Source organism: Rhincodon typus, chromosome 26 (genome assembly GCF_021869965.1).
Source record: "Rhincodon typus isolate 14 chromosome 26, sRhiTyp1.1, whole genome shotgun sequence".
Taxonomy (NCBI): domain Eukaryota; kingdom Metazoa; phylum Chordata; class Chondrichthyes; order Orectolobiformes; family Rhincodontidae; genus Rhincodon; species Rhincodon typus.
In genome coordinates, this window is record NC_063357.1 from 25631112 (window position 1) to 25658423 (window position 27312).

General features: G+C 40.4%; 2 protein-coding genes across 17 annotated transcripts in view; one reads left to right on the top strand and one right to left on the bottom strand.

Moving 5' to 3' along the window:
• Positions 1-7150: 7150 nt before the first annotated feature.
• On the bottom strand, positions 7151-26151 carry LOC109927450 (TATA box-binding protein-associated factor RNA polymerase I subunit D). 14 transcript variants are annotated; one of them, XR_007264819.1, is made up of 7 exons: positions 25625-25664; positions 22816-23152; positions 20072-20462; positions 16727-16899; positions 14398-14455; positions 9834-10315; positions 7151-9737 (listed from the first exon to the last, which is right to left on the bottom strand). XR_007264819.1 is itself a non-coding variant. In XM_048612486.1 (6 exons), exons 2-6 carry the CDS (start codon positions 23112-23114, stop codon positions 10142-10144), a joined length of 1095 nt encoding a protein of 364 aa, XP_048468443.1. In that variant the 5' UTR covers positions 23115-23369; positions 26131-26151; the 3' UTR covers positions 7151-10141. The 14 variants fall into 14 exon arrangements, 11 of the variants coding, with proteins under 11 accessions (XP_048468443.1, XP_048468441.1, XP_048468437.1 ...); XR_007264820.1 differs by having other exon boundaries at positions 9834-13912; XR_007264821.1 differs by lacking the exon at positions 7151-9737 and adding an exon at positions 12625-13912 and having other exon boundaries at positions 10206-10315.
• The window catches only part of c26h11orf54 (chromosome 26 C11orf54 homolog), a 31139-nt gene continuing 29866 nt past the window's right edge, over positions 26040-27312 (top strand). For 2 of the 3 annotated variants that reach the window (XR_007264822.1, XM_048612489.1), the window contains exon 1: positions 26040-26236. Coding sequence is in view for 2 of the 3 variants with exons in the window: in XM_048612489.1 (XP_048468446.1) it covers positions 26176-26236 (61 nt within the window). In the remaining variant the exon portion in view is untranslated. The remainder of the gene's footprint in view (positions 26237-27312) is intronic. The other variant, XM_020527469.2, reaches the window with a different exon arrangement.

The window sequence follows — 27312 nt, forward strand, 5'->3', positions numbered from 1 at the left end:
TTTTCCTTGATCCTACCTGCTAAAGACTTCTCATGTCCCCTCCTGGCTCTTCTTAGCTCTCTCTTTAGGTCCTTCCTGGCTAACTTGTAACTCTCAAGCGCCCTCACTGAGCCTTCACGCCTCATCTCTACATAATTAGTATTAACATCCATCTCATTCCCTTTTATTTTCTTCAACCCAACACCATTAAGTAAATAGTTCACATTTAAGATTCATTTCTGTTATTGCCACAACAGTATATGCCCACAGGACCATCCATACTTGCAGTTTTAAACCTTATTCACTCTGCGCTTAGATAAATGCATTCTAAACCAGTCTTGGTATTTCTAGCCATTTGCTTCTATTAAAAGAACACCTTCAATCCATCAGATATCTTGTCCCTCCTTTCTACTTCATACATTCATGACTATTTTACGTAACAATTTAATTAAAACTCTTCCCAACCAAGAATGGTCCTCCTGCAAAATACTGATCCCAGTCCAGTCACTGGGCAACAATAGAAACATTCCTAATTCCAAGATTATGAAGCCCTCCTATACCATCCTTATTTCTCCTACCTTTGTTCTACTCTCACTGGCAGAAGTGGGAATAAGTTACTATTATCTTACTGGTCCTTTATTTTAAGGCTTCCACGCCAGATCCTAAGCTGGTTAAAAACATCACTGCCTGCCTGTTTTCATTGTTGTACCGTAATAGCCTCACTGATTGGCACGCTGCAATCATTCTGTAGGGCGTCATCTTTCACCTCCTAACCTTGAGCACAACGTACAAGGCTCACAATAAGTTACAGATTTGTCTGTCACTAAAAAGCAAACACCTCAAAGACGCATCGTTTCTGAATGCGCATCCATCCATCACCCTGAACTCACTGCTCACAGGGTGAGCACGTTCTGAAAATATCCAGAAGACTCTCCAGCTCGGATGCTGCACACAGTACACATGCGGCACCCAGTTCAAAGCTTCCTACACGTGTTGGTATCCCTCGACACGTGGCCTCCTAAAATTCCCATTACGGCCGGAGAATTGCAAAAAAAAGTCGATCCGTGGATCTATACTTCAGGTTAGATTTTTATTTTTTTTCAAATAGGTTAAACCAATGCTGTAGTTTTTTTTTTTAGGGAGGTGAACCGGGTGGTTTTAAGAGAAGCACAATATTTACAACGTTAGCACAGGCGGTGGGGTGCCCCAGGGACTTGTCACAGGCCTCATTGTCACCAATGCAATGGTCATCGTGCAGAGATGGAAGCATGGCCTGTCTTGGTGTAGCCGGGTTCATTGAGGGGGAGAAAGACATAACAACCGCGCCCTCGGGGCAAAGAGCGAAAGAAACCCGGCTGAGGAAGCGGCAGCGAGCGCAGGCCTAGAGCCCCGCTGTCTGATGGGAATACAAGGCCAGGTTTCCCAGGCACTATCCACTCCAAACCGTTCCCTAACCCCTATGAGGCACGACTTCTCCCTGCTCTCAACTCCTTACCGGTGTCTAATCACTCCGTTTCGTAGTATCATCATCGCACAATCCCACTGTGGGGCAGGTGGGGCTTGAACCAGGGTCACCTGGCCCAGAGAGGAGGACACTACCACAGCAGCCCTCAACTGGAATCGTTTTTCCCGCCCATATAACACGCCTCTGGAGCAGGTGGGAAAGGAACCGGTCCTCCTTGTTCACAGCGAGGGACACTACCACTACTCCGTCGCAGAGATACACTTTATCCATTAACAAATATAACGACATGCAGAATGTCCTTATCTTTGTCTTTGCACACAAGACACGTTGGAATTTGACTTCCCTGCCTGGGAAAACAAGAAAAATAAAAGCGGGGACTTTTCCACTCACGCAGGAAACTACTGACATTAATTTCTGAGGCGACAAGTAGGGTTTGAGAAGGGATGCCTCTTTATAATTTAACGGAAAGAATTTGGCGGTTGGTCTGTTCCCTCAACGGTTACCCACCTCTCGCTCGCGCTCCTCAGTTGCCGCCATTACCCAGAGAGAGCGAGTGGGGAGCTGCTCCGCTCCTTTTATAGCCCGCGCAATCACCACCACACCAGCACGACCTCGCTCCAAAATTATACTTTTTATTTTTAAATTGAAGTGACCCAGAGCCCGGTCGAAATAAGAGCTTACTCTCATTATAAATATAAAATAATATTTTATCCCCCTGAAATGACCGAGGTTGCCGCCCCCCCACTCCCGCGCAGCCGCAGTCGTGTTGAGCTCAGTCAGCTTCTGAAGCGCAGTGGCTGTTTTCTTCCGTCCGTCACTTGTACCGGTACGAGGAGATTAGACTCGGAGCCAAATACCTTATTCTGTTATAAATACCTAACAAAGTGAAGTCCGGTGGGTGATGAGGTGGGCTTCCCAGAGATTCTTCCCTCCCCCGTCTCGCCACTGTGACGGCCGTTTTGAGGCCTGAAGGATGAGAGAAGACGGTAGAGCGTAGGCGAAACTAGACAGAACAGGATTATCTGACCAAGGATCTGTGAGAGAGCAGGATTTATAACTTGTACAGCTCGGTCAGAGTTCCCAGGACGAGCATCGCTACTTCGGAGCTGGCAACCATCAAAATTTTACAGAGGTGCCTGACCCCACATACAGTCGGAGTTGTACAGCACGGACAAAAACAAAGTTGCTGGAAAAGCTCAGATAACAAGGTGTAGGGCTGGATGAACACAGCAGGCCAAGCAGCATCAGAGGTGCAGGAAAGCTGACGTTTCGGGCCTAGACCCTTCTTCAGTACCGCACAGCACGGAAACAGACTCTTCGGTCCAACTCGCCAGATATCCTAAATTAATCTGGTCCCAATTACCAGCATTTGGCCCATATCCCTGTAAACTCTTCCTATTCATGTCCCCATCCAGATGGGTTTTAAATGTTGTAATTATACCAGCCTCCACCACTTTGGTCGCTCATTCCATACACGCACCACCCTCTGTGTGAACATTTACCCCTCAGCCACCTTTTAAATCTTCCCCCCCTTTAAATCTTCCCTCCCACCTTAAAACCTATACCCCCTAGTTTCAGACTCCCCCACTCTAGGGAAAAGACCTTGCTACTCACTATCTAAGTCCCTCATGATTTCATGAACTTCTGTAAAACGTCACCCTCAGCATCCAACATTCCAGGGAAAATAACCCCAGGCTATTCAGCCTCCCCCTATATCTCAAGCCCTGGCAATATCCTTGTAAATCTTTCCCGCACCATTTCAAATTTAACAATGTCTTTCATATATGTACCTGGCTAATACACAGAACATCTTTGGGGCTAACAAGTCTGCTCCAAACCACTTACTCCAAACAGGGGAGAATCGCCTGAAACCGAGAGACCCAATTTGATCCAGTATGACTTTGTTCTAATCTCTGTAGGTCATCCTAAAAGGCAGAGCAACTCGTGGCAACTGAAGCTGGTCTTAAAACAGTGGACCTTAACCACATGTACATACTGTTGCTCTATTTCCCACACCCCCCTTAATACCTTCCCCATCCTCCACCACCATACCCTCCACCTCTCGAACCTCAACACAATATGAAAGACCATGCCTATTCAGAAATGTGGCTCCCCCTCACTGAGCCCACCTGCTCATATTACTCACATATCCAACATGTTATTGCAGACAGAAGTATTCAAAATGATACCCAATGATTAAGTAGTAATTTAGTGAAAGGATATATGTTGCTGAAACAATAGAAAATTTCCAATCAAAATATGATTTTTCACTTTAGTGTTTTTTCTCTGCATTTGGATTCCAATGTGAATTCTGCCTTCATGCCAAAATACTTTCCTTAGTGTAGTGCCATCATTTGATCTATGAAAATAAAAGCAGTTGTTAGGAATACAATTTTGCAGCATACAGTTTCCTCTTGGCAAACTAACAATGTAAAAAAATTGTGAATTGAAACTTCTCACCGAAAGTGTTCAGTTTCGAAATGATTTGTTTTTGATGATTTAATAATTTTTTAAAAGTAGGGAAGTTACTTTGCAAGATGAAAGCATAATCATGTTATCACTTAACTGACCAATTTATTGTTTGCATTCCAAACAATTCATCCTTATTGAAGAGTTTAAACAATATGTTTAGACATTACTCTATTTGAATCCCTATAAATGCTTTCTTTCCAATGTTTGAAATATTTAAAATCTTTCCAGGAAAACTTATAAAATGATTGGCATATGATGTAACTTACAAACACCAGTGTGGGTAAATGGGTCAAGTGTTCCGCTTCTGAAGAGTAAATTCCCTGTAGTGATCACGGAATGATTTCTACACCACACTGCTCAAGTTCTGTGCCACATGAGTTATGGTGACTGTGTCTGGAACCAGGGGTCACAGTATGAGGATTTGGGGTAGACAATTTAGGACGGAGATCAGGAGACATTTCTTCACCCAAGGAGCGGTGAGCCTGTGGAATTCATTACCACAGGAAGTAGTTGATGCCAAAACATTGAATGTATTCAAGAGGTGACCAGATATAGCACTTGGGGGGCGAATGGGATCAAAGGTTATGGGGAGAAAGCAGGGTTAGGCTATTGAGTTAGACAATCAGCCATGATCGTGAAGAATGGTGGAACAGGCTCGAAGGGCCAAATGGCCTCCTCCTGCTCCAATCTTCTATGTTTCTGTTAGGGAAGATGATCTAACAACAAAGAAGGTTACCTCAGACTACAACAGGATCTTGATCAGATGGGCCAAGCAGTGGCAGATGGAGTTTAATTTAGATAAATGTGAGGTACTGCATTTTGGAAAGGCAAATCAGGGCAGGACTTACACACCTAATGGTAAGATCCTGGCAAGTGTTGTTGAACAATGAGATATTGGTGTGCAGGTTCATAGTTCCTTGTAAGTGGAGTTGCAGGTAGATAGGATATTGAAGGCGGCATTTGGTATGCTTGCCTGTTGGTCAGTGCATTGAGTATAGGAGTTAGGGGGTCATTCTGCAGCTGTACAAGAGGACATTCGTTAGGCCACTTTTGGAATACTGTTTGCAATTCTGGTCTCCCTGCTTTAGGAAGGATGTCGTGAAACTTGAAAAGGTTCAGAAAAGATTTAAGGACATTGCCAGGGTTGGAGGGTTTGAGCTATAGAGAGAGGCTGAGTAGGCTGGGGCTATTTTCTGTCGGGTGTTGGAGGCTGAGGGGTGACCTTATAGAAGTTTATAAAATCATGAGGGGCATGGATAGAGTGAATAGACAAGGTCTTTTCCCCAGGGTGGGAAGCCCAAAACTAGAGGACATAGGTTTCAGGTGAGAGCGGAAAGATTTAAAAGGGATCTAAGGGGCAACGTCTTCACAGAGAGGGTGGTGCATGTATAGAATGAGCTGCCAGAGGAAGTGGAGGAGGCTGGTATGATTACAACATTTAGGAGGCATCTGGATAGATATATGAATAGGATGGGCCCAGTGCTGGCAAATGGGACTAGATTTATATAGGATATCTGGTTGACATGGACAAGTTGGACTGAAGGGAGTGTTTCTGTGCTGTATGTCGATGACTATGACTGTTTTAAGTAGAGAAAGAAAGGTTTGGAGTAGGAATCCTGGAGGTTATATCTAGAAATAAGAAATTTAGGAAGAAAGCAGTAAATTGAATAAGTACTTCTTAGGGAAAGATACAAAATTTTATTCCCTGCTCGCTATTAGAGTTTAATTGTGATTTACAAATATAGTATACACTATTAATGATTGATATTATTCTCCCCCAAGCTCCCTATAAAACATTGATCACTCTAAATAGATATTTAGGCCTCACCTCGAACTGAATAATTTTAAAGTTATAAAGCTACAGATAGGTCAAGGAGGAAGGGCAGAGATAGTTCATTTTTAGAATCATAAAATGGTTATAGTACAAAAGGAGGCCTTTCAAATCAGTCATTTTTGCCAGCTCTGTGCAGCAATAAAACAGTCCAACTCACCTGCTCCTTCCACATACCCCTTGCAAATCTTTTTCTCTCCATGTGCCTATCTCATCCCCTTTTAAAAGCCACAACCTGCCTCCACTGAACTCTGATAGTGCATTCTGTTCCATAAACATTTTGCTACATGAAAAGAAATTATCCTCTACATCTCAAAATTTGTGCCAGTGGGAATAGTTTATTTTCCCTGTTTAGGCTCCTCACATCTTTGAACATTTATATAAAATTTCCTTTAAAACTTCTATTCTTCATGGAAAGTAATCCCAGTTTCTCTGATCTGTGTAACTGAATTTTTTTACAAATTATTCTTGTAAATCCTTTCTGTACCCTTTTGAAATAACAACAGAAGCTGGTATCTCATCACCTGTTATTGATGCATGACCCATCCTTAGCTAATAGTACTACCTCATACAGAGTCAGGCACCAGAGTGTCAGTATTCCTGACATTCAACCTTTTTATGTCAGCCAGGCCTCCCTGATGGACCAGATTAACAGCCCAATCAGCGAACTCATTCTATGAGGTTCAGCTAGCTGACCTCATTACAATCACTATATTTTTCTGAGGTCTTCTCATAAAACATAGTGACCAGAACTGGCAGAATATTTTAGTTGAGGCTGACTCAATCTCAGAATGAGGGGTTACACATTTAAGACAGAAATGAGGAATTTCTTCTCCCAGAGGGTAGTGAATCTGTGGAATTCTTTATTGCAGAGGACTGTTGAGTCTAGGTCATTAAGTAAATTTAAGGCTAAGACAGATTTTTAATCAGTAAGAGAATCAAGGATAATGAGGTAAAAGGCAAGAAAGTGGAGTTGAGGATTATCATATCAGCCACGATCTCATTGAATGGCAGAGCAAATTCAGTGGGCTGAATGGCCGTCATACATGCAAATCACTCTAAACTTCAGCAAATCTTGTTTGCTCTGATCCAAACATGAATGGCAATACTTTCCCAGACATATGGCACTGAAGAAAAGAAATTGTGATGAACAAAATGTGTCTTTTTACTTTTGTCACAGTATGCATAAGAGATTAATATCAAATGAATACGCATTTATACAGCCACAAAAACAAAGTTGCTGGAAAAGCTCGGCAGCATCTGTGAAGGAGAAAACAGAGTTAACGTTAACTCTGTTTTCTCCTTCACAGATGCTGCCGGACCTGCTGAGCTTTTCCAGCAACTTTGTTTTTGTTCCTGATTTACAGCATCTGCAGTTCTTTTGGTTTGCATTTATACAGCACCTTTCATGTTTGTAGTATGTGAAAATTCTTTTGAATTACATTTTTTATAAGAAAAATAGCATGCCTGTGACATAGTAACAAGATTGTTTACCAGTTACTCTGTATTTATGGGACAATTTCCTCACTCATCTTAAAAGTGATGTTATGGCATTATTTACATCTACCTGAATAGGCAGCCAAGGCCTTAATAATGGCTGCACTGACAGCACACAACTCTCAGGTACCACACTGAATGTGTTGTGTAGGTGACATGAGGCAAGGCTTGAACCTCCAACCTTGATTCATTGGAAAGTGTGCCAATTCTGGCTTAGGCTGGCATAGTTTTCAACAATTCAGTTACAACAACTCTGTAAATTTGGGGTCTTGGCAGGGTGGGAAAGATAAAGGAAATAGAAAATAATCAAAATCTGTAAGTCAACAAAAAGTGTCAAATGCAAAATGCTGCTATTCTATGTGAATGGGGGTGGGGAGTAGGAGGTTATTTAACTGGGCACACAAAGTATCTTATGCAAAATCAATAAAATCAGTTCCCTATTCAATTCTGAAGCCAACAAGGCACCTGAGTTAGAAATTCTTGGTTAATATTTGTCATGGAAAATTAGGAATGTTCACCTTATAAGCTGTACAATGACTTGGGTTTGAGAATACCTGGTAGTTTATGGAAAAAAATTATGATCAAACTATATAAGTAAAAACTGATTTTCCAAATTCCTATCATGAACTTCAACACCATTCCCCACAAAAGCAATTGAGGGCTATTCAGCGAACCATAATGTGACATTAGAGTGGCGAGTAGTAACAGGATAAGAACGATTCAGCTCCTTTGAGACTTATCTATCTTCAGATTACTTTACTTGAATCCTGGCTCGTCTTCATAATCCAAGGTTTCAGTAGATGAGACACGAGAGATCAAAATCCTCGCATGATCTACTGAGATTTTCACTAGAGCAGAACACATTCCTCACAGGGTTGATGTGTGAAGATCAGCTTGAGTATTGCAAAAGTAAAACTTTGAGGTGAAGATAACAGAAGAGGGTTTTGATGACCAAAAAAGAAAGATGGGATGGAGTGTACCACTGATATAGAAGTTGAGAGAAAGCCTTTTCTTCACAGCTTGAAATAGCAGGCTGGAACATTGGAGGATTGCAGGCTGGAAGTGATAATTTATTTATCTAGAAAATATTCAACATAAAAGGCAATGGAAAAAGTGTCAGCTGTGTGCACAGCAATTTCAATCAATTTACAGAACATTTTCTGAGATGATTAAATGAGTTGGATAGCTTTCATGGCACTGAATATCATGGAATTACAGTAGGTACATCTCAAGCCAATTGTATGTGGTTTGTGGCAAAGAACAGATTTGATAGATTCCATTCATTTCTCATGTTTTCTCACACATATTTTAAACACAGGAATGCTTTATGTCTAGTTGTGGAACCCGACAGAATCACAAGGAATAATTTACATATTAATGTTCTGTAAAGAAGCAAATTACACTAATCAGTATAAACAAAGTTACATAGCAAATCCAAAGGACAACATTGAAGCAGGAGATTTTTCTAGTATATGCTTTATTGGTGTCTATGTAAACATAAAACTTTACAAAAGAAATTGTCACTATTTTTAAATAAACACATGCAACATCTTAACAACACCGACAATAGAACTGATGTGGCATCTTTTAAGCATAAATCCAAGCCATATTGTTAGCAGTTTTCACCTATATATTGTAATGAAAATCAAGCTAAAAATAAAAGTATTCAGGTGGAGTCTTCAGAATCAAAGTATTTCCATTCTTCCAACTAAGTCTTCAAAACCACATTCAAAAATGACATTTCCAGGTTGAAAAGACTAATCTTAGCTATATTATTTATACAATGTATAAAACCATCAAAAGTTCAACTTAATAATCCATTTATTAATTATCACAAAAACTAAGTGCTTCTCTGTAGCATTCAACAAAATAAAAATGAGTGTCACTGAAGATCAAATCATGTGCATCCATAAGAGACTGCTAGTCAGCATTGTCTACCACAATGCTCACACAAAACAATTCCTGCAAATGTAATCTTCAATTTCCAGTGCCAATTTTCAATTCAATTCAATGTCTGCCAAAATAAATTTCTTGCTGAAATAGTTACTGGTGAAATAATAAAGGTCTAAATTAAATAATTAATTGCATATTCTACAGATTTGGATTATAAATATTTGATGTTTGCTTATCAGGTTATTTTTAAAACAATATTTTAGGTGCCACTACTTCTTAGCCACTCTAATTTGCACAGCATATCCAGTTGTTGTTGTTTGGACTGCCAGTATATTTTTCACTTTGCACAAGGTGTGCCCACAGCATGACAACCATATACTTAGTTGCGTAATTTTTAACTTGTATATTCTTGACAACCGAATGTCCTCAAAATGAATACAAAATGACTTTTTACAGACATTTTAGCCAACTGTAAGTTATTGAGCTCAGTTTCTCAGTTATGAACATGCACACACTGCAGTGAAAACCATTTTTAGCAGGAATATTAATTGAGTGCCATTATGACATACATTCATTAAATTTTCCAGTCCAGCAGCTGACCTGTTCATTTGAAAAAAAAAACTGGTTAGTCAATGAAATAGTCATTCCCATTGGCAGTTATTCATCTTCCTTTAGACATTGACAATAAATTTTTACCATTGTTAAGCTGTTCCATTGGGTCACTGCTCAAAGGAAACATTTCTTGCAGAGATGCTGACGACAGGGATTGGATGCACTGACTCACATTCCAACCTCTCTAGAATTCTTTCCTTTATGTGATAACCTTCTCCATTCTGTCTCATTCTTTTGAATGTTCACTGATCTTGGGATTCTTCGGAAAATAAAAGATGCCTGTGTTTTCGCATTTTCCAGTTCATCAAATGATACACTTATTCTTTGTAGACTGGCTGATTTAAACAATGGGCTACCTATTGTTGTTACAGCCAATTGTTCTGTCACAATTTTCAGGTAGAGGAAGACTCTGTGTTATTTTGTTGGCCTGTTATCGATTTATTTTTCTCAATGGCTTTACTTTTGCCATTAGGTGTACATTTGTCTTTATTTTTGCCTTTGGAGTTTTTTTTCCTAAGGCTCTTTTTCTTTTTTCCAAACTTTTCCATTACAAAACAGCTGTTATCCTACAAATAAAACAAACATTGTGAACAAAGAATGAATTAGCTCAAATACTGTCTACGTACATTAGCCTTGAAGTGTTGGAGTGGCAATAGAGAGACTGAGAACAGTAAGATATAGACAACAATTTCAGACTAGTGGATCAGGAATCCAAATACGCTACGAATAGGTTACAGAACACCATAATAATCAAGTCACAAAGTGCCAAAACTGCCAAAATGCTATGTACATGATGCAGGTACATTTAAACATTTAATACTTGAAAAAAAATCTTTTCCAAGCTTTTCATCTTATATTAATCAAGACTATTCACAAGAATAGCAATTCAAGGGAAATTTATATTTATACTGCACGAGAGGAGAGTGCTGATTGGTTGGCATCTGGATCCTGTTTGGTAGTTGCTTTGCTGTGGAGAATGCACTAATTAATGATGATTCAGAGGCAACAGCCAGGTTTTGTTTAAATCTTAAACCAAGCAGATTGGCTCTGATTGGTGAGGGTATTACACAATAACTGGTGCATTCTCCATGGCAAAACCTGTACCAGAGTTTGTATACCAATGAATCAACACTTTCCTCTTAAACAGATGAATGTTAGTTTTCCCCTTGAATTGTTATTCCTGCGAGATCTCCTGATGAGTACAAGATGAAAAACATCGACAAAATGCATGTTTCTTTTCAGAAATACTCAAGTTCTGGGGTAACAAAACAACCATTCAAATATTTCTAAATCATCTAATGTTAAATATTAACAAACTCTGAACATTCCTTGAAATAAAATCAGAGGTTTTGCCTGTTCAAATCATGATTCATGAGTAAAGGTTCACAATCTGATTTATTTCTAATGAAAAAATGGAGTAACATTGAGTCAATATTTTCAATGTGGCAAAATACATCTTTGGTTAAGTTTTGGTTATAAACTGAATTATGCATTCATTGATTGGTATGTTTTATGAATTGGGATAACAAGCCTGAACTGAATCGTTACTGTCTAAGTTTTGAGAAGTATATTTTAAGATACAGTTTAAGACAATGATTTAGAAGGTATTGTAAGTGACAGCCTCTTGCTCATTCTTAGGAGAACCTTTTTATGCTGCCAGGAACCATTTGACTAAGAATCAGCCACTTCTTTATTCATTCATGGGATATGGGCATAGCTGGCTGGGCCAGCATTGGCTGCCCATCCCTAATTGCTCTTGAAAAGATGGTGTTGACCTACATACTCCTGTACAGTGTAGGAATGTACAGCAAAATAAATCAATATGGTAGTAAGTCAACAAGAAAAGGGAAAGAAAAATATAAGATATTAGGCAGAATTCATCCCTCAGCCCCTGTGTGGTGTTAGCAATGGTGAGAAAATACACAGAAAAATCAGAATCTCAGCATCAACATTTCTCCTGACTTTCCTTTCAAACCTTAAATGGCAACTTCAGAATCTCACCATTCAGCAGTGACTATGTTACTTCCACATATTTGAATCCCATTAAACACCAACTTGCTCTATTTATATGCCACTTCCAAATTCTCTCCTCCTTCCCTGATAAGCTGGGGAGCACAACTTATTGACGTGTAAATCACAGCAGGTACTTGTCAGCTACAGTATCTCTCTGAATGCTTGTCCCAGCCAGCTTTTTCACAACTATGTTGCTGCTTGCTGCATGGCCACCATTCTCATCAACCCTTTCTCAATGGCAGCAGCAACGTACCAACCTTACTACAAAACTAAGCCAGCTCTCAGACACCATTTTAGCCCTTCAACACCAGTGATTTGCAGGTTGCTTTGCACACAGAGAAACACACACATCTCGTGTATCTACACAGGATGCATCTTGTGGCTCATGGCTTACTTTCATGGCACTCACTTTGTACTAATTTGGAGGCTACCAGCCTCTAACTATATTGCTTTCTTAGCAAACAGTCACTGACTTACAGGCTGCCAGTCTCTGTTTCGTAACATTGCTTCCTGAGCACACAGGGTCTTCAATGCTCAATTACAGGTTGCCACCCTCTGTGGTTTGCATTGCTTTTCAGTGCAGAAGGAAAGGCAGGCAGTTTGTCAAGGTGAGGAGTACTGAACAGTTAAGGGGATGGATGTATGGCCTGTAGCACTGTGCCATGTCAACGTCACACCTGAAGCACGTGTGGTAAACATACTGCATGTGCTTTGAGTAAATGACCAAGTGTGAAAGTCAAAGTGGAGGAGTCTATGGTAAGGCAAAAGGGGACTCAGGTCAGTCAAGGAGTGCCAGTCAGTCAGTCAAGGGGCACATCACATTCCAGTTCATACTGTTGCCCACAGTCAGTCAGGCACTTACCCCAGCTAGAGTGTTGGAATCTGACTGGGAATTGGGCTGCAATCACTGCTGCAGATCAAGTACAACCAGTCATGGGATACCAGGCAGGTTGGTTAGGGTGCTGTGGTGCTATCAGTTCCGGACGGTGGGCTCAACTTTCCTGTAGTGAGATGAAGGGGGGATTGAGTACGATGGGAGTGGATGGTAGAGCAGTTACAGGTGATGTAGGAGCAGGCAAGGTGGTAAGCAGGAGACACAGAGTACAGAAAGGATTATTAGTTTGGAAGGCTGAGGTGGGCAAGAGCCATTGAGTGGGTATGATGCATGCAATGAGAGTTGTAGACCATGAGCACTGGTGAGATGTGAGTGAGAGCTAGCAGAGAGATGTGGAGCACAGAAGGCAACTAACCCTCTTGCTGCTCTGTTAGAAGACCTGCTTCACTTAGAAAACAGCACTGACCCAGGCTGCAATGTGACCTCAGGCTGGCTTGGCTTGGTGGCTTGGTATACTGTGGCAGTGTACAGAAAAAAATGACTGCCCTCCTCTCCACTACCTCATCACTGAAACCGCCAGGTTGTCAGTGACGTTGGGGGTGAGCTTTCACTTCCTCTGGGCCACGTCCTCAGGGTTAATGGTTGGGCACCACAACGTGGGGGGCATTTTCTGGTTTGCAGCGTCTGAAGTGGTGTGCAGTTGGGCTTTAATCATGTCATCAGCGGCATGAAAGCCAGAAGGTGTGGACGCTGGTGAGCACTTTCCCCTCCTGCTGAGAGATTCATGAAACAGGCACCCAGGATTATTAATGATGTGAAGAGCTGAAGATTCCGTGAGAAACTTTGTTCTTACCCATGGTAATCTGGGAGCCATAAGTCTCGCTCTTATAAACACTTGAACTGAAAATAGGAAAATTACACCCAGACAATTCAAGGGATAGCCAGTTCAAACAGACAGAAATCTATGAACATTTGAACCTTATTTTGAAACTATGATAGATAGGGTGCTACCTTTATTTGCTAGTTTTCACTGTCCCAGTGCTTTGAGAATTACACTAGGCTGTTAAATCAAAAATATTTCAAGAACAATTTTTCTCATTCTCCTCTGTCTGTTGCTTTCCTTCCCCCTGTTATCCAAAGTAAAGTGGAAAATCATAATGCTAGAGGAGGTTCCAGAAGTAGCCAAGAAAGAATATAAATACAAACATGAGAGTTTTAAACGTTGGGGAATGGAAACCAATGCAGTTCATTGAGGACAAGGATGATGAGTAAACACAATGTGGGATGGGAAATGAGTAGCAGGTTTTGTAATGAGCTGAATGATCAAGTGTTTAGCAAAAAAAAAAGCATTAATGGAAATAGAGGGAACAATAAAAAAAAATTCAAAGTCAAAAGATGATATGTAAGACAATTCTTCAAATACAAAGTTGTTTTGGCTGTATTGTTTTGGGCCAACGCACAAATATACTGTGCTCAGATAACATTTTACTGAAGCTTTCACAGTTGCACGCCTTACAAATACCTTCACTGGAGGGAATATTTGATGCCTTCCATTTTAATATAAACAATGAATAAATTTTGTTCAATAAATTTAACTACTTTTTTAAGGTGGGCATTGAAACTAAATTATAGGCAAATATGCTTTGTGATTCAGTATACTTAATTTGTAAATCTGGTAGATGCCCTTGGTTTGAGTATACTATCAGTTATTACTTTACCTGATTCATAAATATAAAGTACCATTCTGTATTAAACTTAATCCTGCAGAGACTACATATCCAATATAAGTAATTTAGTTACCACAACTTTTACACCGAACGTGTTTTCATTATCAAAGTCTTCAATGCAGGTTTCATCACTGTAACATTAAAAACATTATTGTCATAGCGGTTTATATTAAAGTACATGTTAAATGAAAGAATAACTTAAAAATGCTGCTTTAAGTATTATCACATTATTGACAGAAGTGAACAATGGAATGTTGTTTTAAGATGTTGGTTTAAAAATAAATCCCCAAGTCAAGCTGAGGCACCATCACAGTTCTCTCCAAGTAATCAGATCTGATGACTATGAAAGGAAACTACTTCTTACGTGTATCACTGAACAAGAATGAATTATGTGGTTTTAAAGATGTCCGATAAATCCTTCTGTGACAGGGAGTGAATATCGTAAACTGAAAGCAGCTTCAGATTTATCATGTGGTTTGTTCCCTGGAAATACTTGCAAATACTGATATATGCATCCATCTGTCTTAATTTTTGAAAATAAACAGTGTCAGCTACCCAAAATACAAGTGTTGTCATTGCAGAACATTTTTAAAAAAATATGTATTTATAACAAATGAAGATCAAACTTTTAAGTCAAAGCTAGGGTCAGATAAAAGAAGTGGAGCTAGTCAGTTTCAGCATAGAATCACCCTGAGCAGGTAAACTGGAATCCCGACATAAAATGTAGGAATTAAATCAATGAGATTCACATCATAAGCAAGAGTAGCCAGTCACTTTAGCCTGATGTACCAGGAATTGGTACTCTGAGTGGCCCTCTACCATGTAAGGAGCACTACCAGGAGTTCTGCTTTATTCTTAAACTTGAAGAGAATGTTTTAATTGTTTATTATATAAGAAAATGAATTGCATCATTCATCCTCATGGATGGAAAGCAATACAATTATCAGAACCTATCATTAATTGATATTGTCAGCCAACTTTATCAGGATTTATCAGAAATTACAGCTCCTGGTTCAAGCAATCCAAATTGGCACAATATCAAAAATGCAGATTAGAGGATATGGATTAAAGAATAAGAGGAAGCAGGAGTCGGCAATAGATTGCGTACATCTACTTGTTACATTATTCGCTGAATGTTACACTAATAGTGAATCCATTCCTAAAATTGAAAAATCAAAAATGTTTTGGGCCCCCCCAAAAGGAATCACTCTTATAAACGCTATAAACATGATGCTTAATAAACCATTACTTATATGCTTTTAAATTGCACTGATATTGATATTAGTGATAAATACCTTAACAATCTTAGGTGAATTTTTTTTTGTTCAATAATTGGCAAAGTACAAATAGGTATTTTTACTTCGTTAATGCTCCTTTATAAACATTATTCAGCTGAGTTGGTGGTTAACAACCTAAAACTATTCATCGACCAGTATCACTCTTCCAATTGACAGGGTTTCTTTTGGTATAGAGATTAACCTTTACTTCTCCCAGCCCCTATAGCTTTGCTGGTGACCAAGTCTGTGGATGGATACCCAAGCTGCTCCAACCTTTAATCTGGTTGCGGGTAGGGAAGAACATCAGATCCACTTTCCCTATCATTCTCCAATGATTTACTTATTACTTGCTCTTAATGCAGTCTTCCATTCAAGGGGAAACTGAATTTACAACCCACCACTGTTCTAATGACTTGTGGCACTAATTCAGGAGTCTTCTGAGCCAATTTACTCCACTTCTATCCACAGACCATTGGCTTGCAGTCTCTATTGTGACACAGCTACAGCTTCATGAGGGAATTTAATTTCAGGCTTTGTTTTAAAGCAATGTGCCATTGTCCACACCTCTCAATAAAGTTGCCGTGCTTACAGTTAAAATTGTTCAGTCTCTCACTGTAGTAAGTTCAAACAAGTCGAGCCCTCCCAGTATCTCATCCAAGAGGCCATTTCTCATTTCTATTGTTGGATGGCCAGTGTCAGTGTGCTATTCAACCAAGGAGGCATCACAGATGGGCCTGATCCAGTACCCATCTGACATTTGTATGTGTATTTCCTAACAGAAGTCACTGGATAGTGATCAGGAGTGGAAACCATGGGCCATTTGCCTCCCTCTCTCTGTCCAGGAGTATTGAGAACAACTCTATTGTTCCTATCATCTCCAGTGCTAAGACCAGTTTGTTTGGTAGACTACGGAACACAGTCTGTACCCTCCTGCTCTGAATGATTCAGTCTACACTGAGCAGCAAATGGACAAAACTAGACCCTTAAGATAATTATGACAGGCCAAAAGTAATACTACTGATCTTCTAGAAGAATTGCAGGTCACAGGCTAGTATTAACACAGTACACATGCATACACAGGTAAGGAGCTAGGGGAAATTTTACACTTCTGAAGTACAGGCTTACCTGCTTTCTTGTATCGGTGAAACTGGTCTTTTCTCATCCAGGTACTTGCATTGCCTTATTGGACCACACTCTCTGTCTGGACAGTCTACATTTATTTTTTCTAAGGACTTTATGAGGTGCTTTTGACATTTTAGCTCCTTCATGTAAGTAAATAATCCACACAGAGCTGCTTGCTGTAAATCAAGAGAATTTAAACATTAGTTAAGGACTCTGTTTACTTGCTTTTAAATTGAACTGTGATGTTGACATTGGTAATAAACATGTTAACAAGCGTACATGAAATTCTCTTTCATTAGCTAGGCAAAATGTAACCACTCATTTTTAGCTTGTTAATGCCCTTTTATAAATATTCAAAATCAATTCACACTAATGAATGAAGTTTCGGGAAGCTTGCAAGTACATAGGCTGCAGTAGCTGTAATACAGCATAAATCAGAGCATACATTGTGAAGATTGCAGAAATAGGAAGAACAATCCATGAAGAAATTTCTAGACAACTTTGAGATCAATGAATTTTAAAATTAGTGTGCTGGAAGAAGCAATTAGCAATTTGGATAAATGCAAATAAGAACCGGACTTACTGAAAGTAGGGCCTTGGGTAGTGGTGTGAGAAGGGGAAGGGGAAGGGGAAGGGGAAGGGGAAGGGAAAAAACAAGAGGCTGCACAGCGGCTCAATGGTAAGCACTACTGCCTCACAGGGCAGGGACCCAGGTTCGATTCCAGTCTTGGGCGACTGTCTGTTTGGAGTTTGCACATCCTCTCCATGTCTGCATGGGTTTCCTATGGATGCTCTGGTTTCCTCCCACAGTCCAACAATGTGCAGGTTAGGCGGATTGGCCATGCTAAATTGCCCATAGTGTTCAGGGATGTGCAGGCTAGCTGGATTAGTAGGGTTATTTGAAATGCAGGATTACAGGGATAGGGTAGTGGGGTGGGTCTGGGTGGGAAGCTTTTCGGAGGGTCAGTGCGGACTCAAATGGACCGAATGGTCTGCTTCCACACTGCAGGGATTCTATGCTTCTTCTATGAACAGAGACCTAGGGCTTCACATACATTAATCTTGGAAGTTTGCATCTCATGTAGATAGGGTGGTTCAGAAAGCGTTTAGCACACTTGATTTGATCGCTTAGACCTTTGAGTTGGGACGTCATGTTGAGATTGTACAGGACGCCGGTGAGGCCTCTTCTAGTGTACTGTGTCCAGTTCTGGTCGCCCTGTTATAAGAAGGATATTATAAAGCTGGAGAGGGTTCAGAAAAAACTTACCAGGATGTTACCGGGAATGGAGGGTTTGAGTTATAAGGAGAGCCTTTTTCAATGGCTCGTAGAAGGTTGAGGGGTTACCTGATAAAAGTTTATAAAATCATGAGGGGCATAGATATGGCAGGTGTCTTTTCCCTAGGGAGGGGGATTTCAAGACTTGGGGGCATTTTTTTTAAGGTGAGAGGGGAATGATTTAAAAAAGACATGACAGTCAACTTTTTTAAACTGAGAGTGGTTCATGTGTGGAATGAACTTCCAGAGGAAGTGGTGAGTGCCAGTACAGTTAGAACCTTTAAAAGACATTTGGATACGTACATGAATAAGAAAGGTTTGGAAGGAAACAGCCAAGCGCAGGCAGGCGGGAATAGTTGAACTTGGGATTATAGTCGGCATGGACTGGTTGGATCAAATAGCGTGTTTCCACGCTGTATAACTCTAAATAATAGTCGTGGTGTAGTCACTATTACAACGTGTGAAGTATGGCAGCTAATTTGCACACAGCAAACAGAAATGTGAGAATGGCCAGATAAACTGTTTCAGTGTTGCTGAATGAGAGATAAATATTGGTGAAGATACAGGGATAACTCCTCTGCTCTTCAACAGAATAATGCCAGATGTTTTACATTTATCGATGAGGGCAGATGGTGTTTTCATTTAACAATTCATCCAAAAGATGACAGCCATGATTTCTGTGCTCAAGTTCTAAAGTGGGACTTGAACCAGAACCTTGTGACTGAGAGGCACGAATACTGCCAAATGAGCCACAACTGCACTTGCAAACATGCCAACAAGAACAGAAATGAGATGAAGTGAAAAATCAGGGTAGTGGAAAAATTAATTTCTCAATAACTCTGGTAGCATTGAACAGCATGTGTGATTGCACAAGTGCAGGAAAAGGTAATCTTGGCCACTGATGGATAGTAAAGATTATTTCCCGGGACCAGAACCAGAAGGTGAGAATTGGAAGCAAGCAGATCACCAAATGGATGCAAATCTGATTGATGTTAAATAAATCTATGGATGTAAAGACAATGTATTTTGGAAATGTGTGAAAAAGCACCAAATAACACAAAGAAGCAACAGCCCCCTCTCCTCCATCACCTCAAGGTGAAAAGAAAATAGCCCATTAAGAATGCCTGCAGTAAAAAAAAAATCAAGTGCTTTAAGAAACTTTGCTAATCCCTAAAGTTAGAACTTTCCAGATCTTTTATTTTAAAACTTTCCACTCAGCGTCCCATATTACACATTACTAATTTACTAACGACTGGACAAAACATCCACTCAGAGCTGCACCGACAGAAAACTGGAAACCCATTCTTTCATCTGTTAATAGTTTTATTATTACAGACAAACTACTGTCGATGTGTGATGATGGCACAAGACAGACAGAATTGGAATACCATTGAGAGCAGATCTCCAGTAGGAAACCAGTTTTATTTCCAATTATCTAGTTTAATAATTTTGTGACCTGAAGGTTGCTAAGTAGAATTTTCTTTGTAGCTACTGATAACTGAAATCTTGTATGTTTCACCTTCTGCTTATAATTCTTTAATCATTTTGAGTATGTAATGATTGGGACCAGGTGGACCTTGTTGACTACGAGGTTCTTGATTGGGGTTGTTAACCTGGGCCATCAGGAAAGACCTGGCTGATGAATGTAACCAGAAGATTAGAATCTCCTCAGTTGAAGACTGGCTCTGAGCTGGCTGGCCACAGTTAGTGTACTGTAAATAAAGGGTGACTTAGTGACGGGACCTGGCCTCTATGCGGCTATTTCAGAGTATGAGCCAGGGCAACCGAAAGCTAACTTTGTCACTCTTTATCTAGGCATTCACTAGAGTAAGTCACATCTCCTGAAAACCCTTTTAAAACGAGGGACTTGGCCAAGCAAAGAAAATGTGACTGGTTAATAGTCAGTTTCCATTGGGATCGTACAACAAAATTAAACACAATATGCTTCAGATATGCTTTCAAATAAAAGATATGCAAATAGTTTGAATTGAACAATAGTTTGAAAAATCTAATGGAGAATGTATTTAATAGAATGTTTGACTATAATCATTATTGCATAAGACACAATGTACCTCATAGGCAAAAATCATCTTAAACGGTAAATGCTTCCTTCCGTATTCCTTCTGCACAAATGGAAACTGCAGCCCTCGTTCCTTCAATCTCCTCTTCTTCTCAGCCTTGGTTATGGATGATCGAGGCCTTCCTACTGGACGCCCAGTCCTCTTATAAACAGATTTGTTTTTGTATTTCTTGTGTCGTCGCCATTTCCTTACTTGACCAACCATCACATAATTTGGACGGTATGGAATGTCATCTGAGTCAGTCGAGCTGTCGGTATTTTCTGCAGTTTGATCTCTGGCTGATCTGGATGGACATTTTCCGGTGCCCCGCCTTCTCGCCTGTCCTAGTGGTACAACGGGATGCTGTGTTTTAAATAAACTGCTCTCCGAATCTGTGCTTTCCCTAGAATTAAGAATAAATAAACTGTCCATACTGAACAAAAATTGTAATGACACCACAAAAATATACATCTCACAACAGTCTATTATGAGGAGAATTTAAGAGTAAAGTAATCCACTCCAAGAAATCTGATTATGGTTACTTTACAAATTCCACTGGTTTAGCATCACATATTCTCTTGTGTTAAGCATCAGAGGTTAGTCCCATAAGTAGGCCTCCATCCTCTATGAGCTGAAGTTAACTATTAACACGAAATATTTAGTTTAACAATTTCATAACCTGAAGGTTATGTGACAGAATTCTTGTTGCATCTCCCAGCAACTAAAATCATACAAGTCTTATCTCACACATTTCCTGGCTTTATGGAGGGCCAATTGAAAAATGCTCTAGTAGGAAAAGGCAAACGCATAAACTATTTTACATACACACATTAATACTCCACCATTTTCATTGTGGTGTTCCATTAAACACCTTAGCGCCTCGGATCATAACTATGATAAAGTATAAATCTTCCGCTTTTGTTGGCAAAAACTGACCGACAAGCTAGCAGTTCCTAAGTTAGCTACTCATGTAGTCCTGTTCCAAGGCGTATGTGCCCACCTCAAGTCTCTATGTCAAGAAAGAAGAATGAAAGAGAAACACAGTTTTATGTTCTGTCCCTTGACTATGAATGCATGGAATTGTTATAGTCAGCTAATTGTTATCTTCCTGATGTTGAGTTTAGTTTAGACTTTAGTTAAATGAAGGAAAATTATTCTGACATAAGGACAAGAGCTAAGAATTAATGTTAATAATTTTCAATGATTTAAAACGAAAGCAATATGCAATAGGTAACAGCTAGATGGTTGGTTGCTCTCTTTTTGAATAGCGCATTTAACACCCCTAATTACCCAAACCAAAACAAATTTTGGCCAATGACTACTGAGTTTAATATTAAATTTAAAAAGTGCTGTATAAGGTAGCCCTTTGGAAGCCAACTCTAAGCTACAGAAATCTAAGTTAAAACAACTTCCTTAAAGGTAAAAAAAAAATCAAAAACATTAGTTATCCACAATTCATTCAAGATTGTGACCCAATCTTGGGTTCAGAAGGTCATTTCTAAATACTTTATGCTGGAATCATCTGAACAGTCAGATTCTGTACAATCCTGTGAGCAATGCAATCTTTTAATTTGGATTTGAACTGAATTCACTATGGATTCTGTTCTCTTCCCATTAGACATATTCATTTCTTTAACCTCATGAAAGTGGGGGAGGGTGGAAAACTTTGATTTTGTCCTAGTTCTGGCCAAAGTAGTTGGCTCGGACTAATTGTGTTAAATGTTGGGGTTTTTAATAACTAATTGAAGCAGTAGAACTTCGGGAAACATACTTAGTAGTTCTTCAGAAAAAAGTATGTTGCGTTGTTTCAAGGACAAGCGACATTGAGTTCATCTTTGGCAGTTGAGGAAACTAGTTGGCAGGGAAAACACACACTATCCCCACAAAGCCTATTCCTCCCCCAAGTTCAATCATTGCTCAGTGATTCTTGAAGGAAACTCTGTATAAATTTAGCAGCAGCAGATCATAGAATCCCTACAGTGTGGAAACAGGCCCTTCGGCCCAACAAGTCCACACCGAACCTCAGAGCATCCCACCCAGACCCATTCCCCTGTAGCCCACCTAATCTACACCTCCCTGAACACTATGGGCAATTTAGCATGGCCAATCCACCTAACCTGCACATCTTTGGACTGTGGGGGGAAACCGGAGAACCCGGAGCAAACCCACGCAGACACGGGGAGAATGTGCAAACTCCACACAGACAGTCGCCCGAGGCTGGAATCAAACTTGGGTCCCTGGCGCTGTGAGGCAGCAGTGCCGCCCAAAGATCAAGCTCAGCAATAAAGCTTGTCTAGAATGAATAATGGTTAGTTGAGGGAGGTAGTGGAAAACTGCCAGTATATATAACAATAATGCCTTCAAAAGATGTTGAAAGAAAATTATAGGAAAACATGGCTTTCCTTTAAATTTCAAAAACCCTAGAGTATCAATCATACCTAGCAAAGTGGACCCTCATAATCCAACTAAATATCTTCACCTGGTACACTGACATTGTATTTTGCATACCACAAACTGAGATTCTTGATCACTCTCGCAAATGGTTATGGATGCTGGGTCAATTGAAACTTGAGACCAAGAGCAAAGGATTTTTGGCAGGAGGAGCAAAACTTCTATAAATCATAGAAGTTTCAAAGTGCTTGAATACCAATTATGTAATATAATCACAATAAGTAAGAAAGCCGAAAAAACTTATTGTCCACTAGCTAGCAATGCACACCTAAGAGTTACATTTTTTTAAGTATTCAGTAACATACCGCTCTGATAACTCTACCATATTTCTTCCAATATCGCCAGGAGGAGGAAATGGATTAGTGCACACAGGTTGATAATTCAACACTTTCTGCTGACATTTGTCTTGAATAGTATCAGGAATATGATCTCCTTCTGAGCTGTGTGTCGAGATGGGCGAGTCCACTTGCTCAGCAACTACTTTCATTGTCTTCTTGCTAATATCTTGTAGCAACTGCTCAATCCCGTCATCTTCATCTGAAAATAGCAAAACACTATTTTCACTGTCATCTTTTGTGCCTGTCATATTTGTTTCACCTTCCATTTTTTCTCTCCAATTTTCTTCAGCATTGCTGTGCAAATCTGATCAAGAAAGTCATATAATTTTCATGATTAAAAAGTCAATTTATATAAAGCTATCTCAATAACAGTGTGAGACAGGGGAAAATATAGATGTCCACATTATACTGCACAGCGGTAATTGATAAGGTAGATATTTTTGCAGATTCCATTGCTCACTGGCATTTCATGGGATGATTGAATGGTTTTGCAAATTCATTTCCTTCCTGTTGAGCTAGGCCTAGTACAATAAAAAGAAAGAAATTCCAATTACTGCCAGTACAAAACTGTATTTGATGTCCAAATGTGTTATATTTACAAGTTTACACTTGGCCAGTTGGGTCAGGAAGCCTGGGTTCAAGACCCTCCTGCCTAAACTGAATGATTAAAAATATCTGCATTAAACCAATGTTTTTTTATACCAATTACCCATACACTCCAATCCATTTTCTTATCCCCATACATCACTTTCTTTACAGCATTTTTTTGGTAGTTTTGTCCAGCACATTACAGCTGCCTTGGTATATATCCTATGTGAAATGTAACTGTGAACCATGGAATCCCTGAGTTATTGATCTGCAATCTTCCTAAATCAAAACTTGATTGTCAAAATGTTTGCCTAACAGCCTCTTTTTGATAGTAATGACAGGATGCAATATAGTAACAAGGCAGAAGAGTTGAAATCTGTAATCCATTACCTATTAAAATACTTATAAATAATGACATTTGTGGAAGCTAGTTAATTATCTCAGAGTACAACTGGACCTTGATCAATTGGGTCCATGGGCTGAGAGTGGCAGATGGAGCTTAATTTAGATAAATGTGAGGTGTTGGATTTTGACAAGACAAACCAGGGCAGTACTTATACAGTAAACGGTAGGGCCCTGGGGAGTGTTTCCGAACAAATAGACCTAGGGGTGCAGATGCATAGTTCCTCGAAAGTGGAGTCGCAGGTAGATAGGGCGGTGAATGCGGCATTTGGCATGCTTACCTTCATTGGTCATTGCATTGAGCATAGGAGTTGGGATATCATGTTGCAACTGTACAGGACATTGCTGAGGCCACTTTTAGAATACCACGTACAATTCTGGTCACCCTTCTACTGGAAAGATGTTAAACTTGAGAGTGTCCAGAAAAGATTTACAGGGGTGTTGCTGGGACTTGAGGGTTGAGCTTTTGGGACAGCCTGAATAGGCTGGGGCATTTTCCCCTGGAGCGTCAGAGGCAGAGGAGTGACCTTATAGAGATTTATAAAATCATGAGAGGCATCGATAGGGTGAATTGCCACAGTCTTTTTCCTAGAGTGGAAGTGGCCAAAACTAGAGCGCCTAGGTTTAAAGAAAGAGGGGCAAGATTTAAAATGGACCTCAGGGGTAACGTTTTTGCACAGAGGGTACTGTGTGTATGGAACGAGCTGCCAGAGGAAATGGTGGAGACAAGTACAATTACAACATTTAAAAGGCACCTGGATGGGTATAGGAATAGGAAGGGTTGAGGGATTATGGGCCAAATGCTAGCAAATGGGACTAGGTAAGATTGGGGTGTCTGTTCAGCACAGACAAGTTGGACCGAAGGGTCTGTTTGTGTGCTGTAATGACTCGAGAATAATAATCCATCAAATGCTATCACCACAAAGTAACCATTGATTTATATAATTAGGCCCTGTAATTATCCAAATGCAAAGCTGTCAGCATCAAACAGTATAAGTATGATTTATGATCTCAAAGAAGGAAGCACATTATAGAAAAAAACTTATGCGTTTGAGAGTTAGTTAAAATAAGTTAACATTTTCTCAAAACCCAAATGATTGTCACTGGAAATAATGAGGATGATCTGGCAGCCCTATTCCTACAATACGGCTTTTGATTCATTTCCAACACCTCCAGCTTCATGTTAGGACATTCTTTCGAGTCGGATCTCACCATACTTCACTGCACAACAAGAACTGCAGACTTTTGCCTGAAATTAAAAGTTAGCTCCCCCCACCTCCGATGGAGGAAGGCGTTTTAACATTTCCTTTTCTCCGTTCTGTTCACATTTGCTAAATACCTTGTGCACAGCAGGTCAAGTTAAATCAGCTTTAATTCCACGGGGAATTGGTAATTTGAAACATTTTACAAAACGTATGTTAAGAAAAAGAATATTACGACACGTGGAAGTGTTAAAACAAAGTGAAAGCTTGTTGGGCCGGGTTGGGTAACAGGAGGAGCTACAGGATTGCAGATGCTGGAATTCAGAGTCGATAAGATGTGGAGCTGGAGGGGAACAGGAGGACAGTCTGATGAAGGGTCCAGACCTGAAACGTCGACATTTCCCTACTCCTCTGGTGCTGTCTGACCTGCTGTTCTTCCCCCAACGCCACATTTCATCGACTGCAGCTGACTATAACTGCTCAGCGCAGCGTCCAGGACAGACAGGCGCTGATCCCAGGGGCTCTCCCGCTGTCTTTACTCACCCCCCGAGCTTCTCACCAACTCCCCACAAAACCCAACTCACCCCCTTCACCAGAAGCTCGGTGCATCCTAGCAAAGGCACGGCCGAAACCTTACCCGGCGGTTCAACCGGATGAAACGTGCACTGTTCACCACAAAGATACTGCACTCATCCGTGTCTGCAGTTGTACCAAGTGAACGCCAAACAAGCAGAACTTTAAATATTAAGATTAAATATGCTTTTTATTTTAAAAGCAAAGATAAATTGCCTCCCTATTCATTTGTCCCTTCTGTTTTGGAAATGTGTAACTACTTTAAACATGTACATAACACACCGTCTGCTCTTGCAGCCAAGTAGAAAACTTGTTACAAATTGTAACAAATTGATACAAATGTGTTCAGTGCAACTTCCTCTCCCAGATCCGCCTAAAGAGTCTTTCCCTCCCACACTACCATCTTCTGGCGATGGGGCGGAGTGAGGTTTTTTTGCAGACTGTAAATTTTGTAGGATTGACCCCAGATTTTACCCAGTTCGTGCAAATAAGTAACCACAGTCCGAATAAAACCCACTCCGCGTTCGCTGGGAAACCTCATAGTCGGACAGGATTGAGTGCGATGGCTGCAAGAATTGAGAAATCTGCTTTTCATGTCCCAGATTTGGAGGAGCTTTGTCGAGGTAAAGCGCTGGGGTATTTCACAACGATTATCCGCACTATTTGCAGGGGGGGGCAGGGAAATCCTATGTATAATGTAGGTGGGATACAAAGCAAATGGTGATCGTGGTTTTGAACGCGTTGCACGGAGTGGTCAGACAGTCCAGGGACCATTAGACCACAAAAATCCTGTACTGATGCTGTTGTGAATAAAGTATTTATTCATCAATAATCTCGCCATCGGAGATGGACTAAGGAAACTCATTTGATTCAACTTCTAATGCAGACGGTCTGATCTTGGAGGCCGGATTAAGCATGTGACAGTTTTGCAAAACAAGGTTCTACCTCTGGGGTGCACTGCACTGTCACTGTTTATCGCTGGACAAGTTAACTGCGATTCGTTATAATTAACTCCTCCTCGTAGCTGCAATTGTAATTAACTGGCTATACCAAACCCCGAAGTTATAGAGATTTACGGCACAGAAAAAGACTATTCTGCCCATCGAGTCGACGCTAGTAGAAAACAGACCCAACCAATCTGATCCAATTTTCCAGCACTTAACCCTGTATGCCTCGACATCACAAGTGCATATCTAAACGGTCAAAGAGTTATATAGCTTGGAAACAGACTCTTCAGTTCAACTCGCCTGTGCTGACCAGACATCTTAAACTGATCTGACATGGTGGCATAGTGGTTAGCACTGCTGCCTCACAGCACTAGGGACCTGGGCTCGATTCCATCCTTGGGTGACTTTGTGGAGTTTGTACATTCTCCCTGTGTCTGCATGGGTTTCCACTGGTTGTTCAGGTTTCCTACCACGGTCACAAAGATGTGCAGGTTAGATGGATTGGCCATGCTAAATTGTCTGTAGTGTCCAGGAATGTGCAGGCGAGGTGGATTAATCATGGGAAATGCTGGGTTACAGGGATGGGGTGGGTCTTGGTAGGATGTGGGATGTTCTTTGGAGGGTCATTGTGGACTTGATGGGCTGAATGGCATGCTTCCACACTGTAAGGATTCTATGATCGAGTCCCATTTGCCAGAATTTGGTCCATGTCTCTCTAAATCCTTCCTATTCATGTACCCTTAAATGGCTGA

Bases quoted from the DNA above. Each gene is read 5' to 3' on its own strand.
- LOC109927450 (XM_020527473.2), bottom strand. From the start codon at position 25,649: ATGCACCGAGCTTCTGGTGAAGGGG. The intron at 23,153-25,624 runs GTGAGTTGGGTT...TTTCTTGATCAG, and splicing joins CCGAGCTTCTGGTGAAGGGG to ATTTGCACAGCAATGCTGAA. The intron at 14,456-16,726 runs GTAAGCCTGTAC...TTAATGTTACAG, and splicing joins TCACCGATACAAGAAAGCAG to TGATGAAACCTGCATTGAAG.